General features: G+C 37.0%; 1 protein-coding gene across 13 annotated transcripts in view; it reads left to right on the forward strand.

Moving 5' to 3' along the window:
- The window catches only part of Trpm3 (transient receptor potential cation channel subfamily M member 3), an 827780-nt gene that overhangs the window by 569737 nt on the left and 245558 nt on the right, over positions 1 to 12485 (forward strand). For all 13 annotated transcript variants that reach the window (XM_027940080.3, XM_027940084.3, XM_027940085.3 and 10 more), the window contains exon 6: positions 4818 to 4989. In XM_027940080.3, the coding sequence (XP_027795881.2) occupies positions 4818 to 4989 (172 nt within the window). The remainder of the gene's footprint in view (positions 1 to 4817; positions 4990 to 12485) is intronic.

Genomic DNA, 12485 nt, shown 5'->3' on the forward strand with positions numbered 1-12485 from the left:
TAAAAAATATCCAGCAGCAAAACTAACCGTAATATTCTCTAGAAATTTAAAATGAGATTGGGTTTTCTATCTTCCCCTTTAATGCATCCTGGCTTATAAAGGAACTTAGGACCTATATGGGGTTAGTGAGGCAAATTTGGCCAGGATACCTCACTTCTGAGTCCCCAATTCCATCTACAAAATAAATACGAAATAGATTGTTCCACAACGCCTAATATGCAAAAAATGGTCAATGAATGTTCATTTTCTTCTGGTTTAAGTTAAAAACCATGGTGCTATTAGGAGGGAAGAGATGACTCCTTGAGCTGTATATTTCCTATCCTGCTGCTTGGCCTGTGGCATGTTGATATACAACTCACCAGGTAATGGGTGTGGGATTGTAGAAGTCTTATGATTGATGGCACAAAAACCTAATTAAGCCCAATTCAATTGTATTTGGAATAAAGAATCTCAGGTGATCAAATTGCCATTTTATCAAGGAAAGCACCTCAAAATGGAAGAGACCTCAGGACATGAGAGACTTTGCCAACCCACTTTGTTTTGCACTAACTAGAAAAGAGCATGTACATTTTTTTTTTTAACATAGGCTGTTCAGATTCAATTGTAGAGGTACGAAGCCATCAGAAATTACCATCAAGTCTTCTGCTTCACAGATGAAAAAAAAATGCCCCTAAAGTTTCTTTTAATAAAAACATTTTGAATACTTATTAGAAGATATTACTTAGACACATGATTATGTTTCTCAAGAAATCATGAGTAAATGAATGAATTCAGAGACCTGCCCAAGGTCACAAGTTAGTACTCAGAGGAACAAGAACCCTGATATTCTGACTTCCTGATAAATACTCCTGGGTAAGACCAAAATATTCCTGAAAACAGGTAGGAAAACTCTAGCAGGTACTTTAGACTGGCTCCTGAATGACTGACTGATGTCCATCCAGGGAACACAACTGCAGCACTCTAGTGTCAGTACATGAAGGATGTTCCGTTTTTCTACAGCATCTCATTCACTCTCTTCTTAGCAGTGAGGGTGTCCTTACCAATGCCTTATATGAAAGGGTTTTTACCTCCATTTAATCCCTTGGACAGCCCCCACTTCACAAGTCCTCTTTGTTTCAGAGGCAAGATAATCACAGATGCCTTAAAGCCAGAATTGTTATCATATCATTATCATACTAAATGCTATACAAGGAATTGGTTGAGTAAAGAATTTTTTTGCTTACTCTTGAGGAACAAGAATGAATAGAAAAATGTCATTACATAGAGGAACTCTAGCCCATGATGATCAGAGACTATTAGGGTCTAAAATCCTAGATTTCTAGGTACAGATACTACTATGTTTCTAAGTATATATACTACAATATTCATCATTTATGCCACTCACCTGGTTTGAAGCCCTTTCAGATACAATTTGACCTTGCCTAACTCCGGTTTCTTATCTGAACTATGAAATACAGAAAATTATGTGAATGGCTATCTTCTCAGTTCTTTCAAGGATGGAATATAAACTGGACCATCCTATATTCTTAGGAAAAAAGATGATCCATTACATGCCATAGATGTTATAGAGCATTAGGACAAAGTCATGGCTGAGAAACATACTACAGTAATCCAGTATACCTACAAGTTATGAACACATCACAATCGTTCTCAATAGCACATACTTCCAAAAAACCCTTCTCTGTTTATGAGTTTTTAACAATGAAAGTGTTTGCATGACCTCCAATATTTTGTCAGAGGGAAAAGTTAATTTGTATTCATATTATTAAAAAGGCATTATTTTTCTATTTGCAAAACACAACAGAAAGATCAGCAAATCTTTTGTACATATGCAAATTGCAACTCAAAAATAAACTACTGCCATATTTGTAACAAAGAATAGTAAGTGGATTTTGCAGGCAAGTTAGACGAAAATGCATTTCTCTGAAGTAATTGAGCAGTTATTTTAAACTTTCAGTTAGTCAACAAATTCTTGGAGGATATGACAAAGAAAAAAATACTGCATATTTTGCCAACAGATGGTTGGGGTTTTTTTTTTCCTTACATTAAGTTAAATGTCTTGGATAAAACAAAAGTCGATGATTTGTCTCATATTTCAATTTGATCACTGGTTTACAACTGGAAACTCAGCTTATAGTTGGCAAGATAGAGCAGAACTGGAAAAGGAAGTGCCATTTATAGAATGCCTGCTAGGAGCCAGGCACTTTGCACATATAATCTCAGCTAATCCTCATGAGGTAAGTGGTTTTATCATTTCCTTTTTACAGATTAAAAAAGTGAGACTCCAGTTCTCACAGTCACTGGCAGTAATTTCCATGATCCATGTGTTCAGGATTGTTCCAGGACTCAGTACACCTTCCTCCAGTAAGGTCTGAAAGTAGATTAGGGCATTTTAATTAGTTTTCAGATTTATATCCCCTTTCATTCAGCAAGCTCTGACCTTAAATTTGCCTTCACACCAAATCAAAAGAAAAAGAGGTCAGTACAATGAAAAAAATTAGACCCTGGAAATTTGACCTTCTTACCATGACTGATTCAGATGTTCAATATTCCCAGAGAGACGTTGAGCTATGTTTCACAATAAAACAGGGTCAAAAGGCAGAAGACCAAACCACCAATATCTTTAGAATCCAGGATTGGAGGAAAGAGATATTTAGAACACAGATGGTTTGATTACCTTCTTTTATTATCAGATTGTGATGAATACATCAGCTTGGCACAGAATCATTTCTATACTTTTAGTAGTTGAAAATTTTATTTTCTCCAATGGTCTTCAAGTGGGATTTCCAGGAATTAGAAACTGTGTATCTCGGCCAGCACAAACTTCTGGGGTTCACAAACACACACAGTTTAACGTCTAGAACATCCGTCAGCTCCACCTCTCACAGAACTGCTTTGGAACTTCCCTCTCCTTCACATGGAGTCTTCAGAAACTGCTGTTAGAAAAGAAAGGACAGTAACAAAAGTATTTTCTTTTGTCCAAAAGCACAATGCAGAGGCACTTTAAGAATAGGAAAAAGAATTTCTAAGCCTCTTTCAACAAAGCATTAATATTTATTAACTTGCACTTTACTGTAGAATGAATGTTTTATAATCAAAACTTGAGTAGCAACAAAATGGAAATTTCAACCACAAGTGACCTACTCTTCCAGTGATAAAGAGCTTGGGATGGGTGTAGCTGTCCACTGCCTCTGCATTTTCAAGGGTTCTTATTCACTCATGTAGACAAAGCAGTAACTGATTACTGCTCCATGTGATCACTAAAAGCAATAACTAAAAAGTTATGATCTTTATCAATAAGATGTAACTATAATGAAGCTATGAATTAACATATCAATGCTATGTTGAGAAATGGGGCATGTATTAGAAGCTTTTAAAAGCTTAGAATTATATATCCATTTTAAATTTAAATCAATTCCCAAATAATTCAGAAAAGAGGATTTTTTTTTTTCAGATTTGAACAAAACATTTGTTTCAAGTTTGTTTATCCATTCATTCACTATTTATTAAGCACATTTTATTTTCCAGGAACATAGAAATGTGGGATTTTGAATCAAAATCAAAGGTCTAAAAAATAACTTACATGAGATCTTTACTATCAAAGACTGCCCTTACTAAATCATTTTGTAATTTAACAAACTACTCAATCTTACTACAGCTTTTCATGGTGAGTTATTGCACGCTGAAAAAGAACAAGAACATCTCAACTCAATAATTAATGTACACACTGCACAAAGGCAGAGAAATAAAAACCCAGTAGCGTTTATTTGTCTTGTCAATTTCCATGATTCAGTACACTGATTGCTGTCCTGAGACCATGTAGCAGTGAGCCTGTTAAAATGTTCCCTTTCCTAGATTTGAGTGAAGTTTCTATCCAAATATGTTAGTACTGGATTTCCAACACATCACCTTATGTTTCCATTGGATCTAAACAGTGTGGAAAAAGTACAGATTTTGGAATCAGGCAGATCCGAGTGTGAATTTCCAATTTATCTGTCAATTTTTCAGTTTCTTCATCTATAAAATGAACATAGCATGAAACTTATAGGATTGTTGCAAAGAATAAAGAGAATGTACATAAAGCAACTAGGTCACAATATATGTTGATTATCTTTTTATACCCCAAATCTGAGAGACCACACTGAAATTCTTCTATTTTAGGTACTGTAATTCACCATGAAAGTAAAAATCAAGAAAAGGTAGAATAAGCGAGAGGTGAGCATTTGGAGGCCGATCTATATTTGTCTCAAGAGGCAGTTATTTTATATTCAAGTTGTTTCATACTTAAATAAGGTATCTAATAAGAACAGTGTTTATTTTAAATAACAGGCCTTCAGATTGCTGAATGGGATTGATAGAGAAGATCATATTCTCTCCATCCTTAGCCCCTCTGCTTGCTCCAGAATTGTGACTTTGCTGAATGTGTATGTAGAAATATGTTGCAATGAACCCATTATATAGGGCACGATTATAAAGTACCAATGAATTAATTAAATTATGGACAAGAAGAAAAACAAGATAACTAAAGATTATTTTGGGTTCATTGACAAATAAAAGATCAAAATAAAACAATCATCTGCTAGACAGCTTTTTTTAGTGCAATAAAGCACAAACTCATTTCTTTAAAGCTTTTAAGCACAGTCTTGCTTTGAATGGAACTTTTACCTTAAATCTTGCTTCTACCCAAAGCAATTCTGAGAATGCAGACTACACTTCCACTGTACCAAAGAATGGATGTTTTCTCTCTCTTTCCAGTTCTTCTTTTCATATCCTGTTTGCTTTTCTAACTTCTGCCTTTTCCTTTTGATTCCCTGCAGGTAGTCCGGCCATACCAAACCATGTCCAATCCCATGAGCAAGCTCACTGTTCTCAACAGCATGCATTCCCATTTCATCCTGGCTGACAATGGAACAACTGGAAAATACGGAGCCGAAGTGAAACTTCGGAGGCAACTGGAAAAGCATATTTCACTTCAGAAGATAAACACAAGTAAGTTGGTCACTGTCCCACTGTCATGCCTTGTAGAAAGTACACAAAAAGTAAAAAAAAAAAAAAATAAATAAATAAATCATGCAGCAGTAATACATATACTTGAGCAAAAACATGGATCATGTTTTCTCCTTGGCCAGTGGTTCAAATGAGAGACAGTGGTCCAGAGGAGGGCAATGGAGGCAAAAGAACTGTGGTCCAGAGGAGGGCAATGGAGGCAAAAGAACTGATGATGCAATGACTGGCCCAAGCCCATTTATTATGCAGAACATTTCAACCCCATGAGGGGTATGTCAATGCAGTTATGCTTTCCCTCCAAACTTTTTTTTTTTACATCCTTTTCATAGAACTCCAAGAAGAAACAGTTACCCTGGAGATTTTTTTTTTTTACTCTATTAAGCTTTTCTAGTGGCTAAAAACAAGAAAAAGGAAAGAAGACAGTATTTTGATCATTGCACAGATCTAGCTACGCAAAGGCATTTCAAGGGCACTGAACATCCCCTAAGCTAAAGCATCATGCAAAACCATCTCGATGAAATTTTAACTCATCTCATAATTCTATGTTCATATTGTCTCTAGATATATGTTTAGGTACATGTGTTTATTTATGTGCATCACATAATACATATCTACTGGTTACATTAATAACATTTCTTAAATGGCTGATGGGCTCTATGTTGTATTTTTTGTGTAAACATTTAAGTGTAAAAGAGTACCAACAACAATGCTCCTCAGATCACTAAGCAGCTTACGTTTAAATGTGATCAATCTACTGTCCATCCTCACAAAATAAAATTCAGTTTCTTTTCAAAGTACCACACCAGGCTTCATGACAAGTTCAAACTTGATGGTATGATGTGTCCCCCTCAAGGAAGCTTGGCTCTAATTGATTGAAATCCCAAAGCCTGCAATTCCAAATACTAAAAGATTCTCTTTGCATGCATTAGTTTTCAAAACTCCAGTGTAATGTGGCTCAATGTGCCCAAATCAGTTTTCTTTTCTCTGATATTTTTCCTGCATCTATTTCAAATGGGTCTCCCCCTTGGTACAGTGGCCTTCCTGCCACAGTTGGGATGGTAGACCCACCAGACCACAACTTCTCCTTCCTATACTCTCGTCTTTGGGTGTTTGGGGAATTACTGCTGCTTAGTAGCCAAGTTTTATACTTTCATTCTTTTCACAGTGAATTCTGAAGTACTGACTTTGGGCCTAGATCTGAAGTAAAAGTTGTATTAGAAAACTCCCTTCCTGAAATGTCTTTGGAAAGAAGAAACACAGTAATAGGTCAAGGTGAATGTTTTATGGATAAAAAGAATAGAAAAGACTAGAAAACTGATTCGGAGGCCAGCAGAGATCAAATGCAATGACACAATCTTATCAATGGGTGGCAGGTTTTGCTATCAATACTAAAACTGAATTTTGTTACAATATTTGATAAAATGGGCAATTAGTTGCAAACGTTATGCAATTAGTGTTATCTACTTAGGTTTTTACAGACTGAATCTTTTCTTTTACCATCAGTTAGGAATGAGAACTAAAAGGCACAGAAGCAGGAAAAAAAAAAAAAGAATAAAGGGTCTAGTTAGGAACTCAGTGATGAGAAAAATCTGTCTATAGACAGGCAAACCACTTTTATTATGCTAGGGCTTGCAGGTGCCTGGGCCAGCTAGTCAGTAGTGTGGGAGCAGAGCTGGGTATGTGGTTATATAACTTAAGCTTCCATCAAAGAGATGTAAGCTGGAGTTAAAACCCAGTCAGGGCTCTGTTTATCAAGCCTTGTACCTTACAGAGTTCCCAGAGGAAAGGTGCCCTTTTCTAATTGGTCATCCCAGGAAGGATACCTTTGTGATGTACTTAATGTACCTCAAGGTATGCCTTTCTCCAAAGCTTGCAGAAGTGCTGAATGTGTGAGTAGTCTGCAGAGGAGATCCAGGGAGGCTCATGGACAGTGACCTGGCCTTAGTGAAGAGCAGAGCTCAGCAGCCTGGAATGTGAAGAGCAGGTCAGAGCAGATGGTTGGGACATCAAGAATGTTGGAAGACATGGCACCAGATGCTAGTCTGTGGGTAGGCAGATCATCATAGACACATCACATCCTATTTGTGTAGACACTAGGCCCTTGCTAACCCATGGAGACAGGTAGCAGCATATGGGCACATGACAAGTGAGGACCAATCCGGGGTCTAAGGTGTAAAGTAGGGGCAAGGCTCAAACCAGGGCACTTTGGTGACTGTTTTTGAGGCATCAGTGAAACCCATAGGCTACCATTCAGTATTGAAATTAAATAGAGGAAGGTTCCAGAAATCAACAGAGATTGAAGTCATAGGAAGTTAAGCAGTACAGGGTAAGGAATTTGCCCATGAGCTGTAGTAAATGATGTGTGATTCAGCTCCTACCCCAGTTCTATCCCTGAACTTAAGGGTGGCAAGCAAACTACTCATCCCAGTTTGCCTGGAACTGTGGCAGGTTTAGCACAGAAAGTCCCATGTCCCTGAGCACCCTTGGTCTTGGAAAAACTGAGAGATGGATTCAAAAGATACTCATTGTATCTGTTTCCCTTATTACTGTACTTAGTCCGCAAGGCAGGGAGGGGCACCAAGCTCCTCACAGTGTAAAGGTGATCCAGACTCACTGACATAGAGGTCTCCAGCTATCAGCAAAGAGCCCACAGAGAACATAGAAACCTCCAGAACAGAACTGATGGGCAAAAAGTGAACCTGGTCATAACACAAAGCAGCCTAAGAATACAAACCCTTGATGCAATCCTCCTCAGCCAATATTTAGAACAGTACTTTTACTTTCTAAATCTAGACTTTTTTTTCTTTATATCATAATTAGCAATAATGTGGTTCTTTCAAAAATTAAATTTTATTCTGTGAGTTTATTCTAAAAATTCCATTTACATAGTGACACGTAGAGAAATTATTAAATTTTAGAGAAACAGCAGTCCTATGCAGAATCTTGTTAAGATATATTTCCTTCCATTTTTTTTTCCTTTTAAAATAAATTCTGAAAAATAAACAAAAAAATGAATATCCCATTTACATTTTCATTTCTTGCTTTCAAAGTTTAGGAAATCTAAAGTACAACTGTGAAACTCAATTTCCTGCAAATTAGAGACATGATTATATACTCTACCTCCTCACCCTTAGGACAGCCCCAGGACATCTGCACACATGTGACACTTTCTTCAATAAAGTGCCAGACCTGATCACTAGTGGTGAGCTGCATGTGGCAGTAACCTACCCATAATCCTCTTTTCTTACATAGATGACATAATCCTCTGGAGGGTATTTCCCTTAAATATAAAGTGAATCCCTCTCAGGACACCCATAAGCTCTTTCTCACCAACACTCCAATTATTAATAATAACATATTACAAGTGCCAAATGTTTGCCATTTTTCTCAGCACTCTGGCCTTCATTACCTCATTCTCTCCCCTTCTCCCCACCCATTCCTACTGTTGACAGTCAATAGTGAGCATTGTAAGGGATTGCTGATGGGCTTTGTTTATAAAAGAGAAACCTTTTAGACATGAACAGCTACCTGCTTTAGAACACTATCTGCAATTTTTAATCTTCAAATTTAATATGCAAGGAACAAGGCCAATCTTCTCTTCAATAAATAAATATTTACTGAGCTCATGTACCAGTAATAGTTAAGGTCTGGAAAGCAACAGCAACAATTGTTTAATTCATTGATCTTAAGTCAAAGATAAACAGAAATAAATAAGAAAATATGTGATGTCTGATAGTAAAAAGTGCTATTAAGAAAAAATCAAGATCTTGAGATATATGTCTGCATGCATGCTTATGTGTTTCAGAGAATCATTTACATCAGGTGATAGGAAGGGCCTCTATGAGGAGGTCACATTGAAGCAGAGGCCTGACAGACATGTTGGTGGGGGGTGGCAGAGACTGGAAAGAGCATTCCATGGAGAATTAAAGCAGGGACAGAATTTCAAGAGTTCAATGAAAAGCAGGAAATGCTTGGTAAAAACTTGGATTTTGTTATAATGAGTTTGGATCTGGCAATTTATAGTATCTCCCTTAAAAAAAGTCACTGAAATTCTAATCTAGAGGTTAAAATGTGGTCAGGGATAAGATTAAAAGCAAGGAGATGCTCTTAGCAGGCTACTGAAGTGTTGCAGGGGAAAGAGGACAGTGGTTTGAATAAGGATGGCAGCAGAAGAGGTAATAAAACATGGTAGAATTCAAGATAGAAAATATATATAGGCTACTCCAGAAAGCAGCATCCAAGTACCTGATGAAGCTTTAAGACCCCATCATACATTTTGTAAACATTATTAAATTCCAAACATGCCAAAACTAGAGCACATTATCATGGCCAGGGTATTACTATGACTATTAGTAATATATATTACATGGCAGGCACAGTACTGCTAGTTGACATATAACCTAAAACTATCACCTAGCCTCTGTATTCATCAACCTATGCCCAGGTTTCTTTCTTGGATATGTAAACCCACCACTTCTCTCCTCTATGGAAATTAATGAAACCCAGACAGCATATCATTTCATCCATACACATTTCAGTACCAAAGTATTTTTTTCAACTTGTGTTGGCCACACATAGGCTCAATTTTACAAGTATCTCCTTAACTCAGTAGCAATGTAACAGCAAATGTTGATCCAAGCATTCTTTAATAGATCTTTTTAAAAATAAGACACATTTCAGGAGCATCAAAACACAGGAGGGGGATTTAATTCTGGTTTTCTATGACACAGTAGGGTAACTATTTGTTCAAACAATCGGATGTATTTTAAGATGACTAGAAGAATCTAAGCTTCCCAACACACACACACACACACACACACACACACACACACACACACACACAAACGGTTAGTGTTTGAAGAAGTGAGATGACTCCTCTGAATTGATTACTACACATTGTATACATGCATTGAATTAACAATAATGTGCTCAAAAAAATGTATGAATATTGACTCAAAAATATGTTAAAGTTTATCTTTAAAGTTTGGTGATCATCTTTTCTAGTAGACAATTCTACTCTCAGCTGACCGGAAACCATCTAAAACAAATGCTAACATTACAATTCTTAAAATGAAGGTTAGAAAAAGCCCCAGCAATTTTGATTTGCCCTCTAAGAGTTTGAAAGGAAGAATATATCTTTAGGGAATAAAAGGGGAGGATGTCTATTCCAAGTCCTATAAACTGACAGAGGCAAGTAGATCCAAGAATTTAGATCATCATGTCTCTGTGACCTCAGGCAAGTTATTGTATTTCTCTTAGGTTTTTGTTTCTGCATCTGTGAACAGGATTGGTAATTCCTCTCAGTCTTGTGAGAAAGTCAACCTAGGAAAGGATTCTGCCATATGGAAGTTCAGGACATTGGTTCTCTTTATGCCTTCTCCGGGGTATGTGTACCCCAGAGGTCACCATCAGCCTGTCACAGGTTCCTCCCTAAGACTCACTTGAAGTCTAGGGCATTCGTTAGAATATCTTCACTAGATTACTTTAGACCCTCATTCTGGTATTGAAGAAGTCACAACCCCTGTAGTTATGGAGAAGTCCCCAAGGGGAAACAGAGGCTTTAAATTATACCCTGGCCCATGTCATCAAGTCTCTATTGACATTGCTTATCAAAGAGTAATTGAACAATTTTGTGGTCACTGCAGTGATAATCAGAAAACTGTCTTTTTCTATAATACTGTTGAAAATATATTCTAAGCTGTAGTTGTCACTCCAGCTGGAGTAAACAGTATAATGAGAAATATAAGCTTTCCTTGCAGATTCAGATTCTTAGTGTTTAAGAGTAACAGGATACATCGGTGGGATTGTTGGTATTCTACTTGTTGCAGGTGCCAGAATTGGGGCTGAATGTGCATTAGCCCAGAGTTGATCTTAAAAATTAAGTTTCAGTCTACTATTAGATTTTCTTATAATTTACCACTTTATTCCAAAAGGATACTAGAAATATTTTGGACTGTTTAAGATATTGTTTGTATTTGCCCATCATTTTGACTTGGCCAGATGGAAATTTTATTTGGATTGCATATCTAATTATATTGTAAATATCAACTGCACATGTAGAAAATTCCTTTAAGAAGCTAGAGTCTTCTGACTGTCTCCCTGCTTGAAAAGGAACTCTATGTCAAACTAAATCCAGTCTAAGGTTATTTCTTCATGCAGACCTTACAGATACATATATTTTTGTGTGTGTGTGATGTTAGTTGATGGGGGTGTCTGGATAGGCTTGGATTTCCAGAGCCAGTGCTTTTGCCACCTTCAAAGTTCACTTGGAAGAGACTTTGATGCTGTTCTTTCTTTGCCCAAGAGTAACATCTGACATTTAAGTGTGGTCTCACCTAATGAGGCTGTCTAGAGTACTCTCCTCTAAAGAAGATTAAAATGAGCTTGGCATTTATTTCCAAGTAAATAAGGAGCAGAAATGATTACAGAATTCATAAAATACAATCAAACTTGGTATTTGAGCACATTGGAATTTAGAAGTCTATGGAAAAACATTTTATCATGAAGTTCCCAAGCCAGCACCTAATCATACGATTATGTGCTTATTCACACAAACTAACAAAAATGATAAGAGTGGTTTCCAGTAGGATAGAATAAGTTATGGGGATTTTGTTGCTAGGGGTCGGTGGGTGGGACAGGGAAATGGGGAATAAGTATTTCCCCTTTGCTTGGAGATGTATGATATGTGAATACTGTGAACATGTGGTACACAAGGTAAGTCAGTAAAGTCCGGTTGGTTACTGGAGGTTGGTAAATCCACTTGGCTAAACTAAACTGGACTTCAAATTGGTATGTGTTTGAGATCTCTCTCTCTCTCTCTCTCTCTCTCTCTCTCTCTCTCTCTCTCTCACACACACACACACACACACACACACACACTCCTCAATGTAAAGCATTTTGTTGCAAGGTTTTGTTGCACTTAGTCACAAGTGAGTACTTATATATGTATCATTTACGCTCTGGTTCCTTCACCACATTTCTTGGTGATAATTCTAAAACATGACTGTAGTATCGTTCTTAACTAGGGAGACTTGGTTTCCTATAGGATGCCTTTAAAAATATGAGAGAAGATTTAGGGTCATGATTTCTGGTGTTTATTCATGGCATAGGAGAGGGAGCAGGAATGTCTGCCTTCTACTATATGCAAAACATTTTCACCTGAAGAACTGCCTCACCCAAACACCAACAGCATCCCTTAGGAAATACTACTTGGAGTATATCCACAGCTAAAGATTTATGTAAAAGAAACATCACTTCTTTCACAGTGGCAATACGATACAAAATATTTGACAACCTCCAAAAACTCTGATACCCTAAATTTAAAGCACAAGCTGGATGTCAGATCTGATACTTCTTTAAATCCTAATATCATTTGCTATCAGGAAGTTCTTCCAGAATTCATTGGTGCTGAATTTTGAACCAGTTATCTCCTGGGTGAAAACCAAAGTCATCCGCCTTAGAGCTCCCAGCATACTTGA

Source organism: Marmota flaviventris, chromosome 13 (genome assembly GCF_047511675.1).
Source record: "Marmota flaviventris isolate mMarFla1 chromosome 13, mMarFla1.hap1, whole genome shotgun sequence".
NCBI lineage: Eukaryota > Metazoa > Chordata > Mammalia > Rodentia > Sciuridae > Marmota > Marmota flaviventris.